Source organism: Struthio camelus, chromosome W, assembly GCF_040807025.1.
Source record: "Struthio camelus isolate bStrCam1 chromosome W, bStrCam1.hap1, whole genome shotgun sequence".
NCBI classification, from domain to species: Eukaryota; Metazoa; Chordata; class Aves; order Struthioniformes; family Struthionidae; genus Struthio; species Struthio camelus.
In genome coordinates, this window is record NC_090981.1 from 44,788,761 (window position 1) to 44,804,716 (window position 15,956).

At 42.0% G+C, this 15,956-nt stretch overlaps 1 protein-coding gene across 1 annotated transcript in view; it reads right to left on the bottom strand.

Moving 5' to 3' along the window:
• Positions 1-15,590, bottom strand: part of LOC104152968 (phosphatidylinositol 3-kinase regulatory subunit alpha) — a 63,912-nt gene extending 48,322 nt beyond the window's left edge. Inside the window, exons 1-2 of the mRNA XM_068924609.1 lie at positions 15,489-15,590; positions 10,198-10,944 (exon numbers count right to left, since the gene is read on the bottom strand). Coding sequence (XP_068780710.1) covers positions 10,198-10,531 — 334 coding nt within the window. The 5' untranslated portion in view covers positions 10,532-10,944; positions 15,489-15,590. The remainder of the gene's footprint in view (positions 1-10,197; positions 10,945-15,488) is intronic.
• Between the last annotated feature and the right edge of the window lie 366 nt (positions 15,591-15,956).

Here is a 15,956-nt window from a genome sequence, read left to right on the forward strand (position 1 = left end):
CTGAAAAGGCAGGATCTCTTCAAAACAGAGCTAGCATAATCACAGCATTTGCGCGCCAAACCCTATAGGCAATGGGAATTTTGCCTGAGAGAAATGAGATTAAGAACTGTGGGACTTGTCCCAGTGTTGCTAATCCTTGACTATAGGTCAGATCCTCTTCCTTCTGAAGTCAAAGTGAGTTTTGTCACCAAGTTAAGGAAAAGTAGAACAGGAGCCTGCTGCTTCTTGTATGAACAAGTCTTTTCAGTAAACAAAATCATGTCTAATATTTACAACAACTTCAAAATAATCTTATTTTTTCTTTGCATCCAAAGGGATTGAATAAAACATTTTAATTCTCTTTTTAGAAGAGAGCAGCTCACATTAACAGGCAAAAGCAAGTTCCTTCTAAACTACTAGACAATTTACCACAGTATTTGACTAACTATTTAGATCAGACAGACAATGACAAGTAAAAAAAACAAAACAAAACAAAAAAAAAACCCCACGACCTTATTGGTGTGTTCTTAATGTGTCATAATAAAACCCTAGATATTTATTTGTCTTAGAGGAAACATCTGGAGCAAAAGCGTACCAGTTGGTAACTGTCTTCCCCTTTTTGCTAACTGTACATGCAGCTTAAGGTCCTGTATCTTAAATCACTGGGGAAAGCAACCCCAACCCACTACCCTTTTCAGTACAAGTTTTACTGTCGGAAATATAAGAAGCTTAACTATCACGATGAGACAAGCATAGTCCAAAGCAAGGATCAGGATCACGTACGATAGATAAGTGCCATATGTTCCTTTAACAGATAGTCGCACTTTTCTCAAAGGCCAAAAGACTACTCGAAAGAAGCAGGACTTCTTGTCAGGTGTTCTGCAGTAAATATTATTAACCCATTGACTTACTGTAACAAAAAAAGTGTTGCGATAATAATAGGATTACTTAAAATAAGATATTTTCATATGGGGCTGGAAATTATACAGACTAACAAGAGAGTTTTGGAGTTGTCAGCACTAAGTCTGAGCCCAGGAGGAAGTTAAAAAAAGCAAAACAAAACATAAAAGCAGTAGGGAATGCACACTAATCTCTCAACCAACAGTAATAAATCATAAATACAGCAGAGCAAGAAGAATTCAAACATTCATCCCTCTGTGCCCTTGAGGACCCCTAAAGTAAGTGAACAGAGGTCCTTTATTTCCAGATATTTGATATGAAGCTTTTGCTTCATACTGTTTTGAAAATGAGTTCCTAAACACTTACTCTGTTGAATAGGTCAGATTGTGAGAGCCACTAAAAAAAATCTTTAGTTTCAGAACCAGCTTACACCTGAACAGAAGGTCTCCCTAATCTTTCTCTCCATAACAAAATTGCTTATGCTTATGCTTATTGCTGAGTAACTATGCTATTCAAGCTTCAGAACAATTGAACAGATTTGGACTGGCAAGGATATATTCTAAATTATATTGAAACATCTGTCCAGATTTGACTACAAAGTACCCCAAATAACTGTTTCAAAATGTCAGGGGATGACATTTTCTGATGTTTCTCTCAAGAGAAAGGGTGTATTGCAAACAATGCTATGAATTTGAATCAAAGAATGGAAGAATGTATTACAGTAAGAGGCACAAAGCAATCAAGTCTGGTCAGCCAAGAATTTCCTGCTTTAGAGGAGCTCTCACATGGCACTGATCCACCACAGAAGACCTGCGTGCCACCCCTCACAGACAGCTTTAGGGTCTGTGCTTAGCATGCAGAGGAAGAGGATGCCAGTGAGTGACTGGTGCACCCTGGCCATGCCCACAGGTTTGCCGCTCCAGGTCAGCAGTGCGGGGAGACCCCCAGGTGCATGCCAGCCTCTGAGAAGGAAAGCAGGGAGGCAAGGAAGGCTCCGTCACCGGCTCCATTGCTCCTCACCTGTGCCAAGCAGCTGTGGCTCTGAGAGGAGACAATTCATGTCTAAGTTTATAAACACAACAGACATTTCTACTTCTCCATCCAAGCCTAGCACATTAAAAATTAAGAATTAGCAACAGAGGACTGGAATGTGTGGTCACAGTGCTAAATATCATGTGAAAGCATAAGAAGGATTATGAGCCTTTGCCCTTAACTGCTTATTCCTGGGATATTTCTGGATGGAAAGATAATGAAACCAGACACAGCTGCACAGCCTTATCTATCAGTGTGCATAATTAGTGGTTTCTTCCATTAATTCCCTAATTTAAGAGCTTTGGTCTACCTCCAGCCAAAAGCAGTTTAGGAAGAGCGCTTGGAAATGAAAGCACTAAAGCTTTCTCTCCTTCCTCAACAAGTACATTTAACTGATATAAGCAAGTCATTTTAAACAAAAATCACACCGACACGCATCCTGAGAGGTGCATGCCATACCTGTGCTACAGAGCTCATGGGAAGGAAGCCAGAATGGTGCAGGAGTGCATGGATATGCTGCATCAAATGAATCTGATTCCAGAGGAAAGAAAGAGCAAGTAAGATATCCTTGAATTACATCAATCAGATGTGTTTAAATGGAATACCCCAACTTTCAGCCAATATTTTTCCATTTTTAAATGTGAATGCTTTTTAGAATGAAGTAGCAAAACTTAAAGGGAAAGCAGAGTTAATGAAGTCTGATTTTTCCATCATACAGTAATTTGACTAAAAAAAAAAAAAACACAACAAAAAAAGAAAAAACAAAAAAACCCGGAAAGCCAAGTTTAGGCCTTACTGACTTATTGAAAAATAAAATAGCTGCTCAAGAACTTCTGGAGCCCTAGATGGAGCCGGGACCAGAAGTGGGAACTTACTGGCCTTCCTTCTGCATATCTGCCTTCTACAGGAGCATCTTCCCATCCCAGACATTACCAAGCAATCTGCCAGTATGGATAGCAATGGGTATCATCAAACCTACCAAAGGTAGATTTCACTTCCTGCCTTTGATGTCTGCAATCTCTAGTAAAGAAGCCATCTCAGATTGTAACCCCTGGGAAATACTCTAGCACAGCCAATGATGCCACGCATACAGGAACCAACCCAGTGGATTGTACAAGCAAATTGTCTAACAGCTAACTGAATTGTTAAAGACCCTTTTAGTCATTCATACTATAATCTACACAGCAGTTCTGAAGAACAAGATTGGTTTTAAAGATATTTTTAAACTCTGTGACCTGTATGCAATCACTTCTTTCCATAGCTCAGGGTACTAGGATGTTTTTGAAGGTCTATTCTGAGACTTTTTGGGTATAGATCTTTATTACCTAAATTGCAGCCTAAATACTATTTTTAAATGCTGTCTTACATGAAAACTTTTTTTTATAAAGTGGATCAAAATGGGAAAACAAAGAATAGCATTTGGGTGCTATTCTTCTGGACTTTTGCATACAGCATTCATGCAAGATTGAACAAAAAGCAATCAAGTTAGTACAGTTATACCTGCTAACACTTCATCAAAGGACTTCAGGCAGTGTTCAAGAATGCAGGTATTTCTATGACAGTGAAAAAATGCAATACGTACATAACAAAAAAAAAATAGTACTTTCTTTTACTAATGAAAACACAAAATAGGATTGTATTTTATACATATTTTTATACATATATACATATTTACATATACATATTTTCCTGAAAGAGAAAGGATACAAATCAGTGAAGTATTCACTGCAGTTCTTACTTTTTAAAAAAGCCAAAGATTTCTCCTTTAAATTCTTGTAAGTGCCTAGATTCTCACCAAAGCATCCGCAGGACTTAAAGTCCTCCCACTGAATTTTTTTTTTTTTTAAACAGTCTTGTAATTCTGCTTGTCATTCTTAGCTATTAAAATAAAACAGTTCTTTGTATTGTAGCCTTCAGATTGATTTCATGGTTGTTCATCATGGAAGCCAACTCTGGAGAAAGAAGCAGATGTGAAAGAGTGGGCAGCCAGCTGTAATTACAACACCTGCGTTCTTTCACACAAGAAAATGTGGATGTCTAGATGGCATCACACAACTATTTCAGCGGGCACGGTCATTTGCTTGGGTGCAGAATGATCCATTCTTGGCAAATACTTAGCACCATGTGTTGCTGAAACTCATAAGTTTATTTTCTCATACAAGAACCCAAGTAAGAACTATTTACTAACTAGTGTTTTTTTCAGATGTTCCTGGACCACAGCTACAGGAACAGACTAAGATGATTCCAATTAGAGGAGCAGGTTATTTCAAATTTGCCCATGCTTTAAATCTGCCCCAGGCACATTCACCTCAGGTGGAGTTATTAAAAGATTGAATCAGTATTACAGAAGGCTAAAGGTAAGCAAAGTCACTCAACATAGTGCCACTACTGTAACTATAAAAAGGCATATTAAGATTAGTGTAATATAAAAACCAGACAAATATTTCTTGCAGAATCAAAGAAGGAGCATCTTACTCTTTCAGTTTCTTAAAGCAAAATGTATGAGGAAAGGTAGTCTTTTTTGTTTCTTTCTTTTTTTTTTTTTGACTAATTGATACACCTGGGAAAAAAAGACCTTGATCAGCCACACAAGCATTTTTCAAGGACTTAAGTCTTCCTTGAGGACCCAAAAGAGGTCCTGTGCGCCACAGGTAAGATTTTTTTTGGTAGAAATATCAGTTGGTCAAGTGAAATAACATATTTTTCTCAAAAGGCATCTTTAACTTTTATGCTTCCACCATCACAACTAAACCACAACCTGGAAGATGCCATTTCTGGAGTTTTCTTCCCTCTTGCTTTCTTCCCCCCACGACCAGCAGATGGGGCCAAGCATCAACCATGAACTTGCCCAGCGCTCACTGCTAACGTGCAGCCTGAAGTAGTATTTACAAGCATAGTCCTGTGCTTTCTCTGCTCACACAAACTTTCCTCAGTAACTATCACCCCCACTCCTAGAGTTGTGAAAAAACTGTTCTGCCTCACGTTGGCACAGATTGCACAAACTTTGTTTTCGTTGGTGATACAGCAGGTGGTGAGAGCTTTGTTTTCGGATGCATGTGCTAATCCCGCAGTTAGAAATCGTTTGACTCGTACACCATGAAACGTGGCCCCGGAGGAGCTGGGGAGGTTCTCTGGCAGGAACCTGTCACATTTCTCACTAAAAGCAAAAAGCAATTACCGCTGAGGTGCGCGACTCTAGGGCAGCCCTGGCACCTCTGGCACAACTACGGCTTATTCTCACGCCAGGCTTCTTAGAACAAACCCCTTGAACGGCAAGTACATTCACCAAATGAGATAGTGACTCATCACTTCACCCCGTTATTTCCTTTTTCCATTTGCCTAAATCAGGAGAGATGATGACTGTTTTCTTCCCAGCTCAGACTACAGGCTCTCTCCACCCCATTCACTACTGTGTCCCCTACTTCACAAATGCAAATAGTTTTCAGAAACACAGTCATTGTACTGCAAGATTAAATAAATTGTAATAAAGAAAGAAACAAATCCTACAACATATGCAGTTCAAGCATGTACAAAGTGTCCTCTGCTTTCTGTCAGTTTGGATCTCTGTCAGACGTTGCATAACCTGGTCTCTGAAAGGAAAGGGTTTCCAAACGTTCTGTCTCATTATCTTGGTCTAATTTGCTGATCTGTATCTCCTCTACGAGGAGAGTAAAGACATTTTTTAAATTAAAGAAATCCATGCTATACCTTTCATCATGTGAAGGAACAGCTTCCAATGATTTCAGGCTCTAAAACAGCTCAAATGGTATGAAATGTTAACCTATACAACCATTTTAAGTTACGCAGGAAGTTACAGGAAGCTCCAGAACATCAAAACAGAAAAATGTTTCATATAAAATTCTAGTCTGCCTTGTGCAACCCGACCTTCATTTAAAAGTGCAAATTCAGCACTCCAAGTTAAGTCAGAAGATATTTCTATCAATCATTAAAGCTTTATGTTCCAAACTCTGTTTAAGATCAGCTTTCAGGAAGCAGGTAGAGAAACTATACTGCATGAGCCAACTCTAGACGTATACAGTCACGTCAGATGAGAGCTGAATCAAAGTTCAGAAAACTCAGCTGGACTCAGAGCAGCTTGTTCACTTTTCATCTTCAAAAAAAGTTGGGGGAGATGGGGCTAGTTGTTGCAATTTAGAAAAGAAAGTCTTTCAAGACAAGAGATAGATTTTACTTCTCAAGACTTTACTGCTTCACACAAACTTCAGACATCTAATGGAGGGCACAAAGACGACCCTATGTGGGGTCTCCACTTCTGGAATGGTCTCCATTCACCTTTCCTTGGTAGGACGAGTAACCTGGGAATAAAGGGCAGGTTGGAGCCCTGAGAGCCTTATACCAGCAGTATGGATTAAATCTGCTTTTCAGTAGCCCTGACTTGCACCAGGCCTGAAACTGAAAGGTGCTAGAGGCTTCCTAGGGCTCTTACCTGCTTCATTTCTTATCTTCACAGATGCACTTAGAAAAACAAAAAAAACAAACCCATGTAGTCTAAATCTACTCTACAGTGACAAAAGTAAGGGGAAGACAGACAACAGTACTAAAATTCCATTTAAATATCCACATTTGTTCTAGAAATTTAAATGGGTCATTGATAAAAAAAAATCTAAGGAAAGAGATGACTTAAGTGCTGTAACAAATAAATCAATTTTTTAAATAGAATTCAAGACTAATAGTAGTTTTATTTGTTTTCCAATCAGCTTTTAATGTTTAAAGAGCTCCCTGTTTATTTACAAATAGGACTGTGATTGCATAGGACATTGTCCAGATGAATAACTGCCCATGCTACTAGCCCCATTGACTGTAATGCATCTATTCAATGCGTATAGTTATTTGTGTGTACCTGCAGCACTGAGTACGGGCAGCGTTGTGGCTAAACATTGCAAATTTGATCTGAATTTGAAAACTGGCTAGCAAGTAACCAAGCTCAGCAAGACTAGGGGAAAAAACATTCAGAACAAACAATGAAGTATTAAAGACTTGAAATAATTTAGAAGTAATGACATTTTAAAATTTATATATAGTAAAATTTAAAGAACTCATGACTATATATACATTCTTAAAAATCTCCAATTAGCTTTCTGATATTCTTATTCAATACATTCACATGGGTACACACAGAATTGACTCTTCACAGGATGAGAGAAGCATATGGATTACAAAGAACTGAGTTACATTTAAAAAGTCCCTGTTTCCAGTTCCCCATTAATTTGTCATTTTGATACACAGCAGTTTCAAATCATCAAGCACTGAAAATGTAAACTTGACTGTATTTGGTCAAGCAAGTTTCATACTACGCATTAATTTATTTAAAATATACTCTAGGGCTGCAGCGAGAAGTATCACCCTGGGAAGAATCTTTTGGCCCACTGCCCATTAAGTTGGCTGCTGGACAATATTAACTGTGCTATTCTCCGCACCAAATTTTATACACAGAAATAGAAATTGCAAAGCCACCTCAAAGACAGATACACACTGCTACTTTACTCTTTATCTTTATCTGAACTGCATTTCCTCCTAATAACTCTGATTTCACTGTATCTTTTTTTTGTATTATTCTGCTCACTTAAAATTCATCTTCATTTTGTTTTTGTTTTTATAATCTTCTTTCAGTGCAATAGTTCCCATATTTTGTTTCTAAAAATCTCATGCACTCCCTCTGTCCTAGTTTTTTATGGTAAAAAGATCTGTATAATATTTTAAAAGCCAGAAGATACTCTCTTATCTTTAATTTTCCCTGATTTCTCTTAAGTAAATACACACAATTTAAAAAATAATTAAACCTATCCCTTTTGCCATTTGGAGTTCAAAGTTCAGTTTTGCTCCTAGTCCTGTTAGGGTAGGCTTAATCCATGGTCCTAGGGCATTACTGAAGCTCTCTAGCCTTTTACATGAAATTCAAACACTAAGTCAAAAGGAGTTGCAGTGAACTCAAAGATTTCTTAACCACAAAAAAATATATGGCTTGACTGTAAGATGATTCTTAAACATTTTGGCCCATAGCAACATCCTGTGTACAAGTTTCATTTGAGGTTGTCAGATTCCCAGTTAAATTAGCACATTTCCTTGTTTCCAATCCCTACAGTTCCAAGCTATATAAAATAAGTGTATCACACATAAATAGTACTCTGTCTAGAGGCAATAAACTTCAGGTTAGGAGAGATCTAGTCACTAATGGTTGGGGCGCTGTCTCATCCCAAGGAAGCAGAAGGAAAATAAACAAGCAAAATCACTATATTTTAGTAAAGCCCCTCCAAAACCACAGCAGAATTTCACAGCATAACTCCCAGCAGCTGTAGCTTCCGTAAATGCTCGCTGTGAACCCAGTCCCATGGCGGGCTCTGAAACCACGAGATCAGCACCAGGACTTCTCTGCGCAGCGCTGTAGCCAGCTCACAGCATGGAGTCAAGAGTAAGAGCATCAAGCAAGCAAGACTAGAGAGACCAAGCAAGTTACAAAGCACTGTGTTAAATTTGAAGCAATAAATGTTTCAAAGCCTAAGATGACGGTTATTTCACTGGAGCGTGCACATGTAAAGAATCAGATTTTCATTCCACCTCCTGTCTCTCAAAATGACCTGCCAGCACCAAGGTGTCTATCCAAACACCAATGCTTATTTTGCAATTACAATATGATGGAGACATCCACCTCAACAGGTGGATTTAGAGAGAGGGAAGAAAAAAAAAAAACACAAAAGAAAAAGTTTTACCTGACCAGCAGCACATATTAACATTTAAATCAAGCAGTTATCAAAAGTAGTAAAAAGGATTTCTTTCAAAAGCAAAATGAGAGCCCACATGACTACAGATGAGGTTTTGAGCACTGAAAAACTAGGGACAGTACAACCTAAAATGCTATTACATCCCCATCTGACCCCTTCCCTCATTCTAACTGCAATGTACACCAAGATATTATACAGATATAAGCAATTTTTCAGTGCTTAAGGAAATCATTATGAAAAACAGTTCAGGTCTACCCTTTAAGCCTCCACCAACCTGGAAATGCTTCTTCCAGGTTTCCACTTAATTTTCGTGTACAATTTTCTGCATTTCCTTTATCTTGGTTGATTATTAACACAGTTAAACATGAACTTGTAGCAGGCAAAGTGGGATGGAAGCTGACAAACGGATACTACAAGTTTGTGAATGATACTGCATTTCTACTCCATTTCTATGGAGGCAGAGGGTAATGATACTGTTCATGACTATAGTATCACTAGGAGAATCAGGATCACACATGACGACTCCTATTTTCTGCAGGTAGAAATATTAAGTATTTAAGAAGTATTAGATGTTAAAGTAATATGAGCCACTCTAGACTTTCAATAAGTGAAAGACCAACGTAAAATCTATCTTAGGATGGCTCTGGCTTGTTTATTTGGCTTAACATAAAAGCCAGTATCTGAACGCCAGTAGGTAGAGCAGATAAAAATCACTTCCAGTTTGTTTTTTTTTTTTTAAACCTACAGCTCTTTCAATTAAGACTCTTTCTTCTATTAGCAGAAAGGTTCTGATCAAATCTGTCCAAGTTCTGCCCAGCATACTGTTGCATATGTAGTTAGAAAGTGATTATGTTTAAACAAAGGAATTATCTCCTTTTGTTTACATAAGAGCTATTTTTTTCTAGCGCATGCCCTACCCAAAACCAAACAAAACATAAAATTAAATCTGATTTTTTAAAAATCATCATTCCATTGCTTATTTCTAAATATCTACTCTTACTTTTAATGCCACATATAAACCTCCATGACAAAGTAAGTAATTTTTGCTGTTAACAAGAAATTTATTCTAGGAACATACTGTTTGCTTGGAATTCATACTGTTAGATTCACCAAGAAATTTCTCACTATTGAGTTTGACAAATCACTGTGGGAAGCTCTTCCATCAGCTTCTCGAAAACCTAAAATAAATGCTAGCCTGCTCATTCTCCATTTAAGCCTTCACAGTTATGAGTTATAAGCTTTCAACCTGTGAGATGTACCTCACAATCAGGCATCGCAGAGACCAGCAAGTGACACAAAACACATGAAATCATGAAATATGTGATCTAAGTTTTATGTAGCGTAAATAATTCTTATAAATATTCATGAAGTGTAAATAATTCTTAATTGACTGAAATGAGGTGTGCATTAAGGCGGCTGACAAGCACGTGTTATATATGTAAATGTACAGTCATCTAAGTCTACGAAACAAAAATATCTGATAAAACGTGGAAGAAACACCCAGGAACACGCACGCACGCACACATCTTCTGAGAACAGTACTAACCTTGTTGCTCACTCTCTGCTTCAGCTTTTGCAGGACTTGGTGCTACAGGGAGAGGTCGAGGAGGACGAGGCTTCGGAGTTGGGGGAGAGATTTTTTTTCTTCCAATGTACTCTACATAAGTTCCTGGAAAATCCCCCCTCTCCCCTGTGGTTTCATTAAAGCCGTTTAACCAACCAATTTCCTCAGGCTTTGCTTCTTCCCCTTCACTGAATCCAAGTGCTAGTAAGGTACCTTTATTCACAGTTAATATATCTCCTAAGTGCAAGTCAATGTCTTCTTCTCGCTCTTTTTTGTAGTCATATAAAGCTCTGTATTGATATCCTTCGGCACTCATCTTGGCAAATGATTTATCATTCAAAAGTACCAAAATGCAACTGTCCAGTTATATTTTTATGTACAGATTCAAGATGTATTAAACAGAATAATAAAAAATGTCAACAGCAATGTCCAAGTAGTAAGATCCACCAGAGAATCAAAAAGCACCAGGATCTGTCATTTTACTGCTGATATTTTATTCATGTACTTATTCTGAGTCAATGATTGTTGCAGAAGAACGTGTTCCAATTCTTCTATGTCTAGCAATATTCTTCCAATTAGTTCCTTTTCTGATTTTTCGGGTACTTCTGGGTCTCCATACTCAAGTTTAGCTGATTCTTATAGCTGGTCACACCTTCTTCCGATGTACTTGACATAGATTGCCCATGTACCTTAAATATTCTGCCACACAACTCTTCAGACATGCTCTTCCTAGAAAGAGAAAAGAAAACTGGTGGAGTCATTTCACACACTCTTGATACTTGTGAACCTATGATTTCACATACGATTTAAACATTCTGCAACCCAGGCAGAGGTCATGTATCGCACAAAAGGGGTCTAAATAGCAATAAAAAAGCAACCTCACAAAAAAATCTGTCAGCTAATGCTTGCTTTTTCATAAGGGATATATTTATTACTTGAACTGAATTTGAATCCCAGCAGCATGAGGCACACTGCTATGTATTCCCTGCTTCATTCTCTGTGCATTGTGGCTATTCAAGTTTCTGAAAATCAGAGGGCTAAGCCCTCGAGTATCCCTGTCAGTGCTACCTGTAACCTGGCAGCATGATTTTACATAGTGTCTCCCCGAAGACACAGGGCCACAACTCCTCTCCACGAGGTCTACAAAACGGAGTAGGAACTCAGTGTAATCAGTGTTGACATGCTCAGCATTCTTTGTTTGTCCTGCTCTTTGTACAGAGGATGAAGGTGTGCAACAGTCTCTAGCCCGAAACCTAAAATCTCCAAACCTATTGGAAGTGCAAGCTTTTCATAATCTGCAGTGATGACTCAAAAGTCATAAACGCTCAACAGGTGCATTTTTTCTTTTTTTCTTAAATAGATGGGCTTCCCCACTCTCCCATCTTCCAGATGGTGTTTAAGGTGTTTATTCTATAACGTTAGAAAAACGATCAGCAACTGAAACGGGCACACCCAGACCACCTAAGCAGCACGAGGAGGAGGAGAGTATCAGGGTGTATGCTTAAATTACACTACAGACAAGAGACTACAGGCCTAAACATTTGAATCAATTTTGCCTGACTGTAAAGTAATAAGGAAAAATATGATTGAAAAAACAATATTTTAAATTTAGCAAACAGTAGCTTAAAGACATACAGAACAGTGCAAGTTTTCTAAACATTATTATTTCAACTGTTACTCATTTTCATCTACTTGAAAAGTCAAGCCCAACTGTAATGTGAAGTGCTACACTAGAAATTAGAAAGTGTTAACTACTCAGCCTTGCACAGAAACACCTAAACGACCGCTGCTGGATAAAAGACTTGAGGGGGCTATATCGTGCCAGTAGGTACACACTGACTGCATACCCTATTCTTAATGTAACAGAAAGCTAAATTTTTTCGATTAACAATCCCTTTTACATTGCAAAAGGAGAACAGCAAGCAGGGCTGTATTAGGCAACCTCTGACAGCTCTTTTTCACCTCATTTTCTCTAACGTCTCGGAAGGTAAGTCCTTGGAACACCACTAACTGAAAAGCTAAAAAGTATTTTTAAGAACGTATGTGGACTTCACTTTTCAAGGGATGGCCCTGACCTCTATTTTCTATGTGGCTCCTTTTCAGTCCTTCAGGTCTAAATATAATTCCCTGTAGCTTATTGTGCAACATCTCCTGTAAGAGAACAGAGAAGAAAATCTTGCAAGTTCTTCAAGAACTTCCTTATCATCCACTGCAACCATTTTTGCTGTAGAAAGAATCATCTGAGCCCGAGGTAGACTGCTTATTAAGAAAATAATCTACACTGAAGTATTTATGTTTGAATATATCCACGTGTATTAGCCATCCAGCTCCCACAGAAATTTTAATGAGAAATTTCTGTAGCCGCTTCTGAAAAACTAAACTATGTTGCTTAGCAGACACTAGCAAACATTACAGACTTTGAAATTAACAGGAAGATACTTTTATTGATATTTTTGTGTTTTCTACCAGAAGCAAATGCACAGAACCTGACAAGAATTGGAGGGGGAAAAAAAAGAAACAAGATCTGCAGCATAAGTATCAATTAAATTGTACAGAAGTCTCTTTAAAAGCAGGGGTTCCTCCCATTTCATACAGCAAGGGAACAAAATGCACTTACACACCTTAGCTCTAAATGTTGGAGCTAATCTAAATGTTTCCAATCAAAACCAACTATGCACAGCAAAACCTGCAAGAAAATTACCACTTCTACTACATTAAATATTCTGAAAAAATTATTTTCTTGTTAAGAAAGGTTCAACAAGCGCTCCACTACTACTCATTTCACTCCTACTGCCTGCAGGCATTTTGGCAGTTAACCAAATAAGTCTTCTAAACACTGCATAATTTAACTGACTTGACCTACTCCTCTGATCTTTTATCAAATCTATCATATCATCTCTATGGCCAGATACTTAAAACGAGTATTTGTGCGTCTTACACCTCGTCTGACAACACAAAATTGGAAATGCTGTAGTAATGTAAAAATTGTTTATGACAGTTTTCAAACCTATTTTAAAAACTCAGAAATTGAATCAGAGAGAACAAAAGGCCTCACTTACTTGCATGTTAGAACAGCTCATTACAGTTACAGCAACAAAGTTTTCCTAAATCCAGCTTCCCTGGGGCTCAGAGCTGCAGTACTGGTTGGGAGGTACTGTGCAGCACTGCCCTCGGTTCAGGCCCCAGCACCCTGTCACCTGGCTGATGGCTGCTGTGCATACCTGGAGACACTGCGTGGGTGATCCACATGGAATTTCTTGAATTCTTTTTATATAAAGATATTATATATAAAGACATAGTCTCACTATCTGTCAAGTTTGGGGATGGAGGAACACCGAGACTCCAAAACCGTGCATACAGCCCTAGTGCCTATCAATGGGTAAAAAAGAGTGAACAGACACTAGCTTTCCTCATCAGCTAGGCAACACTGTAGTGTCTCCAAATAACTTTCTTTGACACTTCTTCATTCTTTGTCCTGTTAAGATTTTATATAAATAGAATTTCATTCCAAGTGGTGTTACAGTCTCTCTACCCTCAGACATTTTGAGTCAAACTGATTTAAGCTGATTACTCTTAATATAAATAGCCCAGAGACCATCTTAAGTAGAAGGAAAAAACCCAAACCAAACACTTTATGCAAGAAACATTGTTATATTTGAGATGATATATTACTGGATTTCCAGTTGGCAGATGGAATGGAAAAGGAGGAAGAAGTATTGTGAGAGAGTCAAATGCTCATTTGTTTTTTATTTACTGCCTAAAGAGCTCAACCCTGCTGAAAGATTCCTGAGTTCCGGCAGAATTCCGTTCTCTCAACAGAAAGCTTTATGTTGAGCATATCAACAGTTAGAAGATATAAGACTCAAAAGCATGTTACATGAGGTTCTTATGTATCCTCCTCTTCTTCCACTTAAGGTTACATGAAAGCTTCCTCTCTGCCCCTCTTTTGTCCCCCTATTAAAAATGATGTCCTCCTGCCACCCCACTGGTACCTAAGCATTTCTTCCCCTGACTGTCATTGCTTTTTTGACTGAGGAGAAAAAGGTTTTCTACTTCACGAGTACCTGTTACCACCAGCCGAGCCAGAAGGGTACTTGTGTGCTACTGCTCCTGCATCACTATGTCACATGGCAACAATTTTCCTCACTTTTAAATAGACACATTTGATAAGCATACCTCCTTGTACTGTTTTCCCCGAAACCTGAATCATGCATACAATTGATTCCTCTAATATTTATTCCAAAAATTCCTAGGGGAAAAAGTACCCAAGACATTAACTCTCCATTCGCAGCTACTATGAACTTTGTCAATAGAAGATCAGACTAACATATTTATGGAAGCAGAGCTGTGCACTGAAATAACAGGAACCGAAATCCAACCCCGGAGTTTTGCTCGGAGACGGACTCTTCTCCCCACTAGGTGTCTACACACCTGTAACTCCAAACTGCAGTTATCTCTAGAGCGGGGGCGCGATGCTGCCGTTCCCGAACGGAGACGCACCAAGGCGAGTACCACACCGCGGCTCTACTTCCTGCCCTCGAGAAAGTGAGGTCCGTAACGATATCACATAAGAGAAGTATTAGGCGATGCACGTGGCTAAGACTTAATGTGGGGCCCGTGCCCCAGGCTTTGGGAGAGGGGGTGGGAGCCCGCGGGGACGCTGCCGCGGAAGGAGCTGGGGCACTCGCACCCCGCGGCAGCGCCTCGGCCCAGCCGGCGGCCGGGACCTCCCGCCGCCGCCGCCGCTCTGCCCCCTGCGAGGCCGCCGGCCCCGAGGCGCCCGGGCGGCAGCGGGGCACCGGGGCACCGGTCCCACGAGCCCCGGCACCGCAGCGGCTCCGCGCCCTGCGCGGCCCGGGCGGCTCCGGGGCCGCGGCCCGGCCCGGCCGCCCGCCCCGCACAGCGCAACCAGGAAGCGCCCTCTGGCCCGGCCCGGCCCGGCCGGCGGCGGGAGAGGCCCCGGCCCCGTCCTGTCGCGGCCGCCGGCAGAAGCAGCGGGCTGGCCGCAGCGGCTCGGCCGGGACGGCTCGGCGGCGGCAGCGGCCCGGCCCGGCCTCGCACGGCAGGAAAAGTTGCAGCGAGCCGCGGCGGCGGCGCCTCCCGCTCGGCCTGGCTGTCACCCCGCCGCCGCCAGCGCCCGGCTTCCGGGCGGCGCACGGCCCGGCCCGGCCCGGCACTGCCCCCCGGCCCGGCCCGGCCCGGCCCGGCCCGGCCCGGCGGCCGCCGCCAGCGGGGCAGCGCCAGGTGAGCGCCCGCCGCGGCGCCCCTTTTACCTCAGCGCGGCGGCGCCGCCGGGCAGCCACCGCCGCCGCCGCGTCCCCGCTCGCTGGCGGCCGCCGTCCCTCCGTGCGCCCGGGCCCGGCTTGCCCCGGCCGTGCTCGCCGCCCCAGTGCCCCGGCGGCGCGGCGCGGTGCGGTGCCGGCCGCCGGCGCTGCCTGCGCCCCGCCTCCCCGCCGCGCCCGCCAACCGGCTCCGCCGCGCCCCCGCCCGCCGCTGACTGGCGGCCGGCCGGCCGCGGGGCGGCGCCCGCCGCCGCCCGCCCCTCGCCGCCACCCGCCGGCCCGCGGGGCTCCCTGCCGCCGCCGGCGGTCCGCGGCGCTGCGAGCGGCGGGGCCGGGCCGGGCCGGGGTCCAGCCCCCCCCGCCGCGGGCCGGAGCAGGGGCGCGGGGCGGCCGCCGGCGCCGCGGGGCCGGCGCTGCGCAGTGGGCGGCTGAGGCCGGGGCCGGGGCCGGGGCCGGGGC